The 15,976-nt window shown below is 43.4% G+C and overlaps 1 protein-coding gene across 1 annotated transcript in view; it reads right to left on the bottom strand.

Moving 5' to 3' along the window:
* The window catches only part of crocc2 (ciliary rootlet coiled-coil, rootletin family member 2), a 300,372-nt gene that overhangs the window by 59,672 nt on the left and 224,724 nt on the right, over nt 1–15,976 (bottom strand). The window contains exon 32 of the mRNA XM_043702904.2: nt 953–1,102. Within this exon, the coding sequence (XP_043558839.2) occupies nt 953–1,102 (150 nt within the window). The remainder of the gene's footprint in view (nt 1–952; nt 1,103–15,976) is intronic.

Genomic DNA, 15,976 nt, shown 5'->3' with positions numbered 1-15,976 from the left:
ATGCAGCCCCGGGTCCCACAGACCACTGAAGTGGGTGACCCTGCTTTTAAGCCCCTTGTTGGCCACCCCTCCTCTCCCGACCAGAGAATAATGTTATGGCAATAGTGACCAGGGAATTAATGAGGGAATACTCAAATTCTAAGAAATTTAAAGTTACTTCACCATTCCTGAAATCACATTGTGGCGAGGGAATGGTCACAGTATATAGCAACATTCTGGGTTTCTGTTTTAAAGACTGGTGAGATTGTACTGGCACTCATGATGTTAGCTGAAGCTAATAGCATCCAGATTCTTGCTGGTATCAGCAGTTGTTTCTTCTTTGGATGACCTTTTATATTACTCAGAAATAACTCAGGAACAGATTTCGCAGAAATCAGCCTCCTAGATAACTCAGTGGGTGACTGAACTGTCTGTTGTGGTAACCAGCTACAATAAAATAGTGACTTTCCAGGTTTGGTCTCCAGAATGTATGAGTATATAACTGGTCTCAGAGGCTTACGTACCAGCACTCATGTTTGACTGTATGTTTTGTGCTGAGAAGGGATGGGCTGGTTGGATGAACAAAAGTCTACCAGAATTCAAGTTCCTCAACAGAATCCAATTTCTTGTTAGAAAATACAAATGTGGATGGCAGTCGGGTCAGTGGACTGGGCTTGACGGTGCTGCACTCACTGCCCACCCTGCCAATTACCAAGGCATGGGGAGACACCCAAACAATTTTAGCGCCCATGCAATCAGATGCCCCACCAGTCTGAGCAGACATCATCGGGGAAGGAGAAAACTGGAATAAATCCAAGGACAGATCAGGAAAAAGCAATCAATTTCTTGCTGTTTTATTCAGCAGTGCGTGCTCCCAACAATGGCACCACTTGATCCTCAAATTATGCTGAGAACCTGACTCTTGAAATGATACTTCTGCATCGGCACTGCCCCCTCAGTTTCTAATGCCTACCTCCTGGAGTTGCCGGTTCTGTCCCTCCAGCTCCAAGCGCCTCAGCTCCAGATCTGCCTGTGCATTCTGCAACAACTGCACCCGTTCCACTAAACCATGGGTCTTTTTCTTTGATTCCGAGAATCCCTGATTGATGGCGTCCAGCCGCTCCTGTTGCAAACACAAAAACAAATCAACCATGTTCTCCAAAAACAGTGAAGCACGCACAGAAAAGTGTGTTATACCAACAGCACATACCCTGCATCCAAACTGGTTTGTTCACGTGCTTGTGTACCCCATGACCCTATTTCTAACCAGATTAGGAGATTTTTGATTCCTTTCTCCCACTTGTGTTTATCTAGTTTTGTCTTATACATATCTATGCTAATCACCTTCGTCGTTCCTTGTGATAGTAAGTTCCATGTTCTAGCCACTCACCGGAATTCTCCTGAATTCTTGATTTGATTTTGAGCGTTAAAAAAAACATTTCAACACCTTCACACTCCCATTTCTTCCCTTTCTTTTTAGCTTTACTTGTTACGTTCTCTGTCACCATGTCCTGTCTCCTCTCCCCTCACTCCAGGGGGACTGTCTGTTCTTTCCAGTCTGGCCAGTCGGCACACCATTGTTCTGCCGATCTCATGTTCTGATCACTTAATCTAAACTATCAGCATCCTTTCTCCTCCAGCAATCTACCTCCTACCCCAACTATTGCACAAATGCTGCCCCCTCCACACTTCACGCCAGCTCTGATGAAGAGTCATCTAGACTCAAAACGTTAGCTTGCTCTCTCTCCATGGATGCTGCCTGACCCCCTGTGATTTCCAGCATTATTGTTTTCAGTACAGATTCCAGCATCTGCAGTAATTTGCTGCTACATTGTATTTAAACTCCTAGAACCGCTCCACTGTGGAAACAGTTTGCCTGAGTTGACCCATTGAACTATTTCATAACTTTAAAGACCTTCATGTCTTCTCTCTTCTGGGGAAAAAGACTCCTAAACTGCTCAATCTTTCAAAATACAATGGGGCAGATAATTACTAGTAATTGCATCCATTACTGAGGTCAAAACATGTATAGGCCTTTTTTTTTGATAGAACCTTAGCAGAAAATGCCAGGGAAACTAATCTAGTTTTACCATCTGCCATGATGGTGGTTCTGGCTAATCTGTCTCATGCTCATTGGCATCACTGCGCTAGCAGAAGGAAAATCTGCTGGTCTGAGCTCTGCACTGCAGGGCTATTAGGACGAGAAATTTCATGCATGGTTTCTGTTCCCAAATACAGAGTGCTGCTGCTTCCGAAGCAAGCTGGCTATTTTCTGGGCCTGAAGGTTTAGGAAAGGGGAGATGGGGGGGAAGGGCGCTTTGGCTTTTAGTTATTTCTTCCACTTATTGGTACATAAGACAAAATCTACACCACCGTAATTGTGATATACGTCATACAGGGAACCATCTGAGACATCCTGGATAAATTCACTGTCACCAATCCTCTTATTTGGAGTAGTTTAAGTCACTGATACCAATTGGGGAAATACCAGGCCCATACCAGGCAGAAGGGAGTATTGGCTTGATAAGCAGAAAGGTTCACCACATTCTGAAGAACATTAACCTGGTTTCTCTCCTGAGTTTCTCCATCACCTACAGTTGATTGTTTTATTTTAGGTTCATTACACAGTACTTAATAAATAGTCACATTGGATCTGACTGACAGTAAAGTGCTCCACAAGACATCAAGCTGGAGTTAAAGAGTAAATCACTGTTTGATATGTACAAGTAGGTCTTCTGTAGCGCGATAGTTGCATTCTCGTGCAACCCTGCATTAGGGAAAAATCAGGCTTTAGAAACAGCGCTTAAAGTGTTGGCGATGTAATCGCATTATAGCCAACACACGTTTTAAAAGTTTGGGCTTTAGAAATAATGTCCCCAAATCACCAATCCCCGTTGCAGTGAATTCACATTAACAACCTGCAGACTTAGCACGAGAAGAGCAACTGGTTATAAACACTGGTTAGCTCCTTCTGGAATTGTTCCTTTACAGCACATTGCACATCATTTCTTGTGATGTCAATTAACCCCTTCAGGTACTAACAGCCTAATACAACACTTTGTCCACAGAATGAAGTCAAGAGGACTTGAAACATTCAGAGGTAGCTGGACAATCGGATGCACTGGTGTTTTAGGAGTCTTGTAAACTAATCCAAAACTCAAATAATCCGCATGCAGAATCTCTTGTACGCCATCACCATCAATTATTTTATGTTAAGCATCTTTGGATTGAAGCAATTATGATCTTAAGTCACCAAAAGTTTAGGCATTCTACTACAATTATAGCAAAACCGTGGCAGAAAGGCAATAAGTTTTTGATTACCACATTTCCTCACTATTTTAAGATTAGGTCTAACTTGATGCTCTCAGCAATTGACAGCTCAACAGGCCAAAGCCCCTCCCTGATTTCACGATTTTAAAAAGTGCTTTACTTTCTCTTTCACTCATTTATCCCTTAATTAGAGATGTCAGAATAGTCAGGTCAGCACTGGCCACCCTGTACTGAAAACCAGGACTTGTTAACCTGGAAACAATGAACTTGAAGGTAAGCTTCAATCTAGATTGTCAGAAAAAGCACATCTTTTCCAACAGTGAGGAATTGAGGGAAGTGACCCATCTTTGTGCAAAGACTGCACTTTGTCTAATTATGCCTCTCAACAGTTTGTTGGCTTGAATCTGGAGCTTGTCCCCGAATAATGGGACAATTGGTAGCATGGTGGCTCAGTGTTTAGCATTGCTACCTCACAGCGCCAGAGACCCAGGTTCAATTCCAGCCCCGGGCCATGTTTGCGTGGAGTTTGCATGTTCTCCCTGTGTCTGTGTGAGTTTCCTCCCACAGTCTAAAGATATGCAGGTTAGGTAGATTAGCCATGCTACTTTGCCCATTGTGTCCAGGGATGAGGTGGGTCTGGGTGGGGTGCTCTTCACAGAATGAACTCGATGGGCTGAGTGGCCTTCTTCCATACTGTGGGAATTCTATGATAATGCTTTTAAGCCTGCCTTCTGAGAAGGCAGCAGATTTCACAAAGTGTCAGATGTGCCAGTATATGCAGCAGCCATTCTATATCACATCTTTGAACCATCAGTTAGATACAGGACAAAACACAATGTGCTCCAGATCATAGTGGTCATTAGATGCACTCTAGGCAGGTATGACTAACTGCAAACGTGAAAGAATATCGATCACCAACCTGGAAAGTTTCAACAATTGCTAAAATTAGATTCTACACACAATACCATGCATCAAGCGAATCCAGTACCAAAGGTGGATCATCAAGCACTAATACATTAACACTGTGTTGGAAAAGAGCTGTCCTGAGCCAAGAGTTTCTATTGCTGAACCAAGATTAGCCTCTATACCGTGCTGAGACCTCCTCGGCAGTGTCAAGACCTTCTTGAAAAATACCTCCTGCTAATTACAACATGGATGGAAAAATTGGTGACTAATTTCCTACACACAGTTCAGCAATAGGGAGAGTTAAGACAAATTATTTGACTGAGAGGTCACAACTGCTTTCTAAACCAAGACACCGCAACCCCCCCCCCCCCACCAACTCCCCCATTTTTCCACTCAGGCCTCCAATGCTGCTCTCTATTAAGCACTGTTAGGATTATGACAAATCTTGGTGTATTGGCCCTTTGCCAAAACAAACTCGCAAAAAGCTCTCTCCTTGTCTGAACAGAGATAACAGCAGCAGAGGAGTCATCCTCAGCTTTGCACAATGTCACAGACACCACATGGTCAGATTGCCTGTCCACATTTCAGGAGGCATTCAGTATTATTATTGCTAAACCCCGCCCCCAATCCCCTAAGCTTCTTGTCCCTAACTACTTTGAAATAATTTTACCTTGCAGATTAACAACTAATTCCCACTAAAATTAAGTCTCTCTGACAGTAGCTGTTTAGCATCATCGGTGCATGTATAAGTTGGGCATGAACCTGTGTGAGTCTCTCCCACAGAAAGCTGTGGGACCAGTTCGTTAGAGATATTCAAGAGGGAGCTGGACGTGGCCCTTGCAGCTAAAGGGTCAAGGGGATATGGAGAGAAAGCGGGAGTGGGATAGTGAGATTGCATAATCAGCCATGATCGTATTGAATGGTGGGGCAGGCTCAAAGGGTCAAATGGCCTACTCCTGCACCTATTTTCTATGCTTCTATGTGTAGGATTCTCAGCACAGTACAACCTCGATTATCCAAACCTTGGTTATCCAAATTTTGGATTATCCAAACAAGATCAAGGTCCCAGTGCTTGAGTACACTGTATTATCCGAACTTTTGATTATCTAAACAAAATGCTCCCTGCCCGTGCCATTCAGAAAAACGAGGTTGCCCTGTAATTAATTCCCTCCTTAAACTATGTCTAACTGAATCTCTAATTCATTCCTGAGCTCAAAAGCCTGGGCTGAAAATAAAACGAGTTAATTCTATCTCTTGAGACTTTTTTGACGTTTGGCTTAAATTTGGAACATACTCTGGGGTGGAGAATGGTTGCAGTAGAACACCATAAATGTTCAACAGTAGAACATAAAACAAAAAATGTAATCAAAAAGGGCAAAGTGAAAGATCGATGATTGAGGCACAGACACATTGAACGAGTGGAGATGGAAAGGTAGGCTCATGGAGGGAAGAAAGACAGAAGAATATATACTTTGGAATGATAGAGATAAACAGAAATGCTCTTCAAAACAAGGAATGGAGGTACTGAAACTTCATTGACAGGTCATTGAAAACTGGGATACGTGAAGTGAGTTTTTTTAATTTGCCATATGATAGAGAAGGATTTGAAGACTGATTTACGGATATTCTCAACAGGCTGAAATATCTTGTGTTCAGCACAAAACGCGCAGGCTCGGGGAGTGTTGTGAGATATTTGCACAATGTTTAGTTTTCTTCATGCACAACACGTTCAGTGAAGGTTGTCCTGGGTCACGGGGGTAATTGGTTGCAGCTGGTGTGTTGCTGTGCTGATTTTCCCATTCCTTGCCTTTTGGGTCTTCCCTAAACTTGGAGCTCTAAACCTGGCTACCAGCCATTTCAAAATACCCAAGAAGAATTGGATTTTCTTTGGTGCTGGCACAGAGACACAAATTAGTACCAAGGAGCCTGAAAACAAAGATGTTGCTAGAAAGAGTTTTTGTCCATCCATTTGAGCATTACTGACAGGATCCACATGGGTAGCTGCCAAACAGGGATAAGTTTGTTAACTGACGAACAAGACTGGCTTTTATTGGAAAGTTCTGAAACATGAATTAACCTTCTGTGCTATAACCATTCTGCAATTCAATTGCACAGAGTTATTTTTCTATGTGAAAATTAATGTGCTCTTCACACCATGAAGCCTTGTGTCATCTAAGAGTTGAGAAGGCAAGAATCATAGAATCCCTACAGTGTGGAAACAGGCCATTTGGCCCTACAAATCCACACCGGCCCTCCGAAGAGTATCCCATCCAGACCTATTCCCCTACATTTCCCCTGACTAACGCACCTAACCTACACATTCCTGAATACTATGGGCATTTTGCATGGCCAATTCACCTAATCTGTGTATCTTTGGATGTGGGAGGAAACCGGGGCACCCGGAAGAAACTCACACAGACACGGGGAGAATGTGCAAACTTCACACAGACAGACAGTCACCCAAGGCTGGAATTGAACCCAGGTCCCTGCCCCTGTGAGGCAGAAGTGCTAACCACTGAGTCACCGTGCTGTAATAATCACTCCATTCAGTTATCTGCTTAACGGGGCAATTGGAGTTAAGGATAACATATCCTGATTTCTCTCTATTCCTACAGCAAGGAAATCATAGATTTGCTACAGCATGGATGCAGGCTATTTGGCCTATCAAGTCCACACTGACCCTCTGAAGACCCACACTATATCTGTGACGCTGCACTTCCCAGCACACTGTGGGCTAACTGTACATGTTTGGACTATTGGAGGAAACTGGAGCATCCAGAGGAAATCCAACAGATACAGGGAGAACATGCAAACTCCACACAGTCAACTCAAGGTGGAATCAAACCTGGTGCTGTGAGGTAGCAACCACTGAGCCACCATGCCGCATTTAATCCACAGTTTGCTATTTTGCCTATTTCTTTGCTCGATATCCTGAAGTCAAACCATGGAGGTTGATAGTTTAAAAGGCATTTGGATAAGTACTTAAATAGGAAAGGTTTCGAGGGATATGGGGCAGGAGCAAGCAGATGGGACAAATTTGGTTTGGGATTATTTTCGGCATGGACTGGATGGACTGAAGGGTCTGTTTCCCTGCTACATGATACACAGGGACAGCATAAGGAAGCAAAAGCAACCGTTGACGGTTTAGGTTCAGTTCTCATATTCTTAAGGATGTAGAATGGGAATCATTTACAGGGGTAGAATAATTGTGAGGATATTCTCTTGATATGGCTGCGACGATTAGATTTTTCACAAATCATCAGGGTGCTGTTTGACAGTGTAAAATGTGCAAGCCGAAAATTTGCAACCTGTTTTACATCAATTCTGATCCTTGCTTCCATTGAAGTCAGCAGAAATAAAAATTGAGAGAGCTATTAAGTGTGCTGCTGATTTACAGTCACACATTTTAAACTATAGAATGAAGTTCAAACCAATCCCCTTATCAAAGACTGTAACTAGAATTCATTTGGATTTATTTGTTTTACGCACGCTAACTCTGCAATCAATTCAAATAACATTTTCAGAGGCTGACTGCCAGTTGAAACAACACAGAAAAAAATACAGGTAAGTTTCAGCCCATGAAATAATTTATATGGCAGCAGTTGCTCTGGTTAAAACGGCCAGGTATGATCTGAAATGAACATAAATAGTTCAGTTAATCTAATTTTTCAGAAAGGCAAATAACTTCCCCCTTCAACCCCTTCCAAGTAACATAAAGTGCATGTTATGGCCATTACAGCTAAGGGATTTACCGATGGCGAATATTAAATACTAATTGTTGCTTTTGCATGTGCCAAAGTGCATCTGATGCAGAGCACAGTACTGAAGAAGGAAGCACAGTCATTACATTCCTCATCAGAGTTGTCTTGATAAATGAATATACAGTTTAGGGTCTGACTGTCTGCTAGATGACTGGTTGGGATGAGGAATGAAGGGGCAAGGTGTAGTGCACGGGTACATTAGTGAACCAGTTGACTTTTTGTAATGATCAGGACAATTGAATGGTTATTTTGTTCCTGCAGCTAATCCATAAGTCACTCGATGATGAATTTGCATCACATTTCGGGGCGGCATGGTGGCCCAGTGGTTAGCATTGCTGCCTTACAGCATCAGGAACCTGGGTTTGATTCCAGCCTCAGGTGACTGTCTATGTGGAGTTTGCATACTCTCCCACGAGGATTTCCTTCCACAATCCAAAGATGTGCAGGTTAGGTGAATTGGCCATGCTAAATTGCCTGTAGTGTTCAGGGATGTGTCAGCGCATTAGTCAGGGGTAAACGTAGAGCAGTAGGGTAGGAGAATGGGTCTCCGTGGTTTACTCTTCACAGGGTCAATGTGAACTTGTTGAGCTGAAGGGCCTTTTTCCACACTATAGGAATTCTATAAATTGCCCTGCCTTAAATCATCCCAAAGCCTCTTTAAAAAAAATTGTTCACATGTGTAATTATCAATCTGATGTTGATCCCTAATTGTCCTTGAGAAAATGGTGCTGGGCTGCCTTTTTTTTTAGATTAGATTAGATTACATTACATTACAGTGTGGAAACAGGCCCTGCGGCCCAACAAGTCCACACTGACCCACCGAAGCGCAACCCACCCATACCCCTATATTTACCCCTTACCTAACACTACGGGCAGTTTAGCATGGTCAATTCACCTGACCTGCACATCTTTGGACTGTGGGAGGAAACCAGAGCACCCGGAGGAAACCCACGCAGACACGGGGAGAACATGCAAACTCCACACAGTCAGTCGCCTGAGGCAGGAATTGAACCCGGGTCTCTGACGCTGTGAAGCAGCAGTGCTAACCACTGTGCCACCGTGCCTTCTTGAAACGTTGCAAACCATGTACTCTGTATGCACCTAGAATGCGGGTTGGAAGGGATTTTTGATCCAGTGACAGTGAAGCAATAGTGATATAGTTCCAAGTCAGTATGATATGTCGTTTGGAGGGGAACCCGATTTTGATTTTGATTTTATTGTTACGTGTATTTTACAGTAAGACTACAATATAATATAGTGAAAAGCTTTCATTTGTTGCCTTGAAATGGTGCCATTTTGAATAATTTAAGAATAAGGAAAAAGAAAAGGAATATATAGCGCAAAGAGACAGCTCATCACCATCAATGGTGGTATTCCCATGCATCCCTTTTCATTCCGGATAAGAGAGGTTACAGGTTTGGAAACCGCTGTCGAAGGATGCGTGCTGACTTCCGTCAGTGCGTCTTGGAAATGGGTACTCATTGCTGCCACTGAGCACTGGTGGAAGGGGTGAATATTGGAGGTGGTAGATCAGGTGTTGATCGAGCTTTGTCCTAAACGGTGTTGAGCATTACATGCTGTATCTATTCCACTATTCACTCTGGGAGATGTCACACTTCAGATGAGGTAATAAATCAAAGCCCCCATCACATGTTTCGGAGATGCCGGTGTTGGACTGGGGTGTGCAAAGTTAAAAATCACACAACACCAGGTTATAGTCCAACAGGTTTAATTGGAAGCACACTAGCTTTCGGAGGGACGCTCCTTCATCAGGTGGAGCGACGCTCCTTCATCAGGTGATGAAGGAGTGTCGCTCCGAAAGCTAGTGTGCTTCCAATTAAACCTGTTGGACTATAACCTGGTGTTGTGTAATTTTTAACTTTGCCCATCACATGTCACAGGGAGACATTAAAGATCATGTGACAATTTTGAGTCACACCCATCAGGCAAGTGGAAGTATACTGGAGATTTCTGACTTGTGATTTTATAGATGGTGAAGGTTTTCGCAGTCAGGAGATGTATTACAGGCCACAAAGTTGCCAGCTCTTGACCTGGTTTTATAGTCACAGTAATAATTTGCCTGGGTGAGATAGGCTTCTTGTCAATGGTAATGATGCGGTGATAACAATGGAGGATTCATCAATACTAATGACGTTAAATTTCAAGGGAAGATGGCCAGGTGCCAACTTGTTAGAGATGTTTATTTCCTGGCACTTATGTATCATGAACTTTAGTTTTCATCTAGGAACCCAGGCCTCAATGTTGTTCAGGTCTTGCTGCATACGGACACAAGCTGTTACATTATCTGAAGAGTCACAAATAGTGCTCAATACTCTTTAGCTACCAGTAGGCATCTCCATTTCTAACCTCATGATGAAGACAAGGAGATCGATAAAGTAGCTGAAGACCATTGAAAATAGGACACTACCCTGAGGAATTTCCCACAGAGAAGTCCTGGAGCTGAGATGTCTGACCAACATCAACCATAACTATATTCCTCATGTCAGGCATGACTCGATCAGTGGAGCTGTCACCAATTCTGACTTATAACTAACTAGAAGTACTTCTGAAACATATCCCATAAAATCATGGCGGGAAATGTGGCAGTTAATCTGTGCATAGCAAGATTTCACAACCAGCACACAAATGGTAATCAGATGATCTGGTATGGCTGTGGGCCAAATTACGGCCAGAGCATTTGTCACTATTTTATGAGAAATGGTGATCTTTAAAGTTTGTCTGAAAGTCCAGATGGGGCTTCAATTGTCTCCTCTGAAATGTGGCACCTCCTTATTCAGGTCTTGCTGCATAAGGACACAAGCTGTTACATTATCTGAAGAGTCACAAATAGCAAGGAGGCCATTCAAGCCCCTCTAATCAGCATCTGTTTGATGCAAGTGTGTTTCAAATGAACCCACTGTCCAAACATTCCCTGTAACTCTGCATTTTTAAAAATTTCTTCAGGTGCTTATCCAGTTCCCTTTTAAAGTCACAGTGCAGCATCCCCCCAGTACTGCACTGGGGTGCTAGGTTTGTTTGTGTGCTCGGATCTCTGCAGTGGGTCTTGAACCACGATCACAACCTCCTGACTCTGAGGGGAGATTGCCCTCCAAAATTTTACAAAACCCATCGAGTCTGATTACCTTAAAAGAGAAACTTAGACTTCCTGTTAATAAGCTGAAAGAATGGTAAGGCAAGATTTCACATTTTATGATGTTCACTGCACCAAACAGTCTAAGAACACCTAACTCAACAATTTCTTGCAGACATCTACTTTAAACTGCTGAGCAGAGTCTGAGAAATACTGACTCCCTGATCCCAACTCAAAACCACAGGAGGTTACAGCTCAGAATGAGGTCATTCAGCCCACTGCATCTGCATCATTACCTTATGTCAGTTTCTCGCTTTTCCCACCATAAGCCTGCACATTATTTCCATCCAGTCATCCAATACACCCTCTTGAATGCCCCAACTGAACCCATCTCCACTGCACTTCCAGGGAGTGCATTCTGCACTCAAACTATGCATTGAGTGAAAAAAATCATTTTTCTCACCTCATTTTATTACTTCTGCAAATCACTTTAAATCAGTGCCCTCTTCTTTAATGAGTAGGAACAGTTTCTCCCTATCTGCTCCATCCAGTTCACTTATGATTTTGAAAACCTCTATCAGGCCACCTCTTGGCCTTCATCTGTTCAAGGAGACCAATCCCAATGTCTTCAATCTGAAGTTTCTCCTCTGTAGAACCATTCTTATAAACCACTGCTGCACTCATTCCAATGGGGAGATTCACAGACTTGTTATAATGTGTATAATTCTAGGTGGCACAATACTCCAGATGAGTTCTAACAAATACCTTGCACAAGCCCAACATACTCTCGTACTCTATGCCCCTGTTAATAAATCTGAGGACACGGTACACTTTACTTACTGCTCTCTCCACCTGTCCTATCACCTACAACAATCTGTGTACATATACACACAAGCCCCTCTGCTCCTGCAACCCCCTTAGAATTGTATCCCATATTTTATATTGTCTTTCAGTGTTCTTCCTCTCAAAACATATCACCTCATGCATCACTGCATTGAGCCTCATCTGTCCTCTACAAACAGGATGGTCTTCACCTGAACCAGAGGGGTGCCAATATCCTGGGGGGGGAATTTTGTTCATGCTCTTTGGAGGTGGGGGTGTGGTGTTTAAACTAATGCAGCAGGGTACTGGGAACCCGAATTGTGGTTCCAGTGTACAGGAGGTTGAGGGTATGAGATCAGGGATAGGTTTACAAGGTCACAAGAGGACACCGCTAATCAGGATGTTGATTTGAAATATACTTCATTGCCAGTAGCATCCAGAATAAGGTGGGTGAACCTACAGCATGGGTTGGTCCCTGGGATTTCAACGTTGTGGCCATTTCAGAAACATGGCGAGAGGAGGGACAGGAATGATTGTTGCAGATTCTGGGATTTGGATGTTTCAGCAAGAACAGAGATGATGGTAAAGTGGGTGTGTGTGTGTGGGGCGGGGGGGGGGGGGGGGGGGGGGGTAAGATGTGGCATTGTTAATCAAGGGTATTATTACAGCAGCTGAGATAACATTTGAGGACTCATCCACTGAGGTAGTTTGGGCTGAGGTTAGAAAGAGGAAAGGAGAGGTCACCCTGGTGGGAGTTTTCTATAGGCCTGTGAATTGTTCCAAGGATGTATTAGAAAGGATAGCAATGATGATTCTCGATAGGAGCGAGAGTAACAGGGTAGTTGTTATGGGAGCTTTAACTTCCCCAATGTTGACTGGGAATATTATAGTTCAAGTGGTTTAGATGGGTCAGTTTTTATTCAATGTTCTCTGACACAGAATGTAGACAGGCCAACAAAGGGAGATGCCATATTGGATTTGGTACTAGGGAATGAACCCGGCCAGGTATTAGACTTGTAGTAAGTGAGCACTTTGGCTATAGTGACCACAATTCGGTTATTTTTACAATAGCAATGGGCAGGGATAGGTATATACCACAGGGAAAGGCTTATAACTGGGGGAAAGGCAATTATGATGTGATTAGGCAAGATTTAGGATGCATAGAATGGGGAAGGAAACTGCAGAGGATGGACACACTTGAAATGTGGAGCTTACTACAGGACGGCTACTGTGGGTCCTTGATAAGTATATACCTAACAGGCAGGGAGGTAGTTGTTGAGAGAGGGAGCCATGGTTTACTAAAGAAGTTGAAGCTATTGTCAAGTGGAAGAAGAAGGCTTATGTGAGGGTGAGGCGTGAAGGCTCAGTTAGGTGATTTGAGATATAAGTTAGCCAGAAAAGATCTAAAGAGAGGGCTAAGAAGAGCCAGGAGGGGATATGAGAAGTTGTTGGTGGATAGGATCAAGGAAAACCCTAAGGCCTTCTACAGATATATCAGGAATAAAAGAATGACTAGAGTAAGATTAGGGCCAGTCAAAGATAGTAGTGGAAAGTTGTGTGTGGAATCTGAGGACATAGGGGAAGCGCTTACTGAATACTTTTCGTCAATATTCACATTAGAAAAGGGCAATGTAAGTGAGAATAAGGGGATACAGGCTACTAGATTAGATGGGATTGAGGTTGACAAAGAGAAGGTTTTAGCAATTTTGGAAGATCTGAAAATAGTTAAGTCCCCTGGCCGGATGGGATTTATCCTCGAATTCTCTGGGAAGCCAGGGGGGAAATTGCAGAGCCTTTGCCTTCGATCGTTATGTCATCATTGTTGACAGGAGTAATGCCAGAAGACTGGAGGATAGCAAATGTTCCCTTGTTTAAAAAGGGGAGTGGGGACAACCCTGGTAATTATTGGCCAGTGAACCTTACTTCGGTTGTGGGTAAGGTGTTGGATGAGGTTATAAGACATAGAATTTATAATCATCTGGAAAGGAATAGTTTGCTTAGGGATAGTCAACACATTTTGTGAAGGGTAGGTCATGCCTCACTAATGTTATTGAGTTCTTCGAGAAGGTGACAAAACAAGTGGGTGAAGGTAAAGCGGTTGATGTGGTGTATATGGACTTCAGTAAGGCATTTGATAAGGTTCCACATGATAGGCTATTGCACAAAGTACAGAGTTTTGGGAAGGTGATTTCGCAGTTTGGATCAGAAATTGGCTAGCTGAAAGAAGTCAGAGGGTGTTGGTTGACGGGAAATGTTCAACTTGGAGCTCAGTTACCAGTGGTGTGCCGCAAGGATCTGTTTTGGAGCCACTGCTGATTGTCATTTTTATAAATGATCTGGATGTGGGGTAGAAGGATGGGTTAGTACATTTGCAGATGACACGAAGGTAGGCAAAGTTGTAGATAGTGCTGAAGGATGTTGTGGGTTACAGAGGGACATATATAAGATGCAGAGCTGGGCTGAGAAGTGGCAAATTGAGTTTAATGCAGAAAAGTGTGAGGTAGTTCACATCGGGAGATGGAACAGGAATGCAGAGTACTGGGCTAATGGTAAAATTCTTGGTAGTGAAGATGATCAGAGAGATTTCAGTATCGTGGTGCATAAATCCTGAAAGTTGCCACCCAGGTTGATAGGGTTGTTAAGAAGGCATATGATGTGTTTGTGTTTATTGATAGGGGGATTGAGTTTCGGAGCCACGAAGTTGTGCTTCAGCTTTACAAGACACTGGTAAGGCTGCACCTGGAGTATTGCGTGCTGTTCTGGTCACCGCATTATAGGAAGAATGTGGAAGCTTTGGAAAGGGTTCAGAGGAGATTTACTAGGATGTTGCCTGGTATGGAAGGAAGGTCTTACGAGGAAAGGCTGAGGGAACTGAGGCTGTTTTTGTTGGAGACAAGAAGGTTGAGAGGTGACTTAATCGAGGCGTATAAGATAATCAGAGGGTTAGATAGGGTGGACAGTGAGAGCCTTTTTCCTCAGATGGTGAAGGCTAACACGAGGGGACATAGCTTTAAATTGAGGGGTGATAAATTTAGGACAGATATCAGGGGAGTTTCTTTCCTTAGAGAGTAGCAGGGGCATGGAATGGCCTGCCTGCAACAGTAATAGACTTGCCGACGGTAAGGGCATTTAAATGGACATTGGACATACATATAGATAATAATAGAACAGTGTACTTTAGATGGGCATCAGATTATTTTCACAGGTCAGTGCAGCATCGAGGGCCAAATGGCCTGTACTGTGCTGTTACATTCTATGTTCTATGTTCTATGTCACCTATATGCCCATTCCACCAACTTGCCAATGTCCTGCTGGAGTTCTACACTACCCTCCTCATAATTTACAATTCTTCCAAATCTGGCATCATATTTTATTTTAATATTCATTGACGGGATAAGGGCATCACTGGCTACGCCAGCATCTACTGCTCATCTCTAATTGTCCAGAGGATAGTTAAGAGTTAACCACATTGGTATTGGTCTGGAGTCACGTGTAGGCCAGATCACGTACGGATGGCAGTTTTCTCCCTAAAAACCAATAATCAACATCATTTGACTCTTTTGGGGATCCACAAGTAGACCACATAAACAACATGACCCTCACTGCACCTGTTACCTCTTTGAAAAACTCCAGCAAGCTAGTTAAACACAATTTTGTTGTTAGAAATCCACAGTGACTCCTCCTGCTAAATCCACCTTTTTCCATGTTGCTACTAATTCCATCCTGAATTAAGTTTACAAGGCTCCCCTCCACTGAAGTTAGACTGACAGGTCTGTAACTGCTGGAATTATGCTGACAATCTTTGATTAGATTAGGTTAGATTCCCTGCAGAATGGAAACAGGCCCTTCGGCCCAACAAATCCACACCGACCCTCCGAACAGCAACCCACCCAGACCCATTCCCCTATATTTATCCCTTCACCTAACACTATGGGCAATTTAGCATGGCCAATTCACCTGACCTGCACATCTTTGGACTGTGGGAGGAAACCGGAGCACCCGGAGGAAACCCACGCAGACATGGGGAGAATGTGCAAACTCCACACAGACAGTTGCCCGAGGTGGGAGTTGATCCCGGGTCTCTGGCGCTGTGAGGCAGCAGTGCTAACCACTGTGCCACCATTTCTTGAACAAGGATATGATGATT

The sequence above is a fragment of the Chiloscyllium plagiosum genome, unplaced genomic scaffold, assembly GCF_037043375.1.
Source record: "Chiloscyllium plagiosum isolate Xiang-an unplaced genomic scaffold, Cpla_swu_hap1 HiC_scaffold_13, whole genome shotgun sequence".
NCBI classification, from domain to species: domain Eukaryota; kingdom Metazoa; phylum Chordata; class Chondrichthyes; order Orectolobiformes; family Hemiscylliidae; genus Chiloscyllium; species Chiloscyllium plagiosum.
This window is presented reverse-complemented; position numbering and strand designations above follow the sequence as displayed.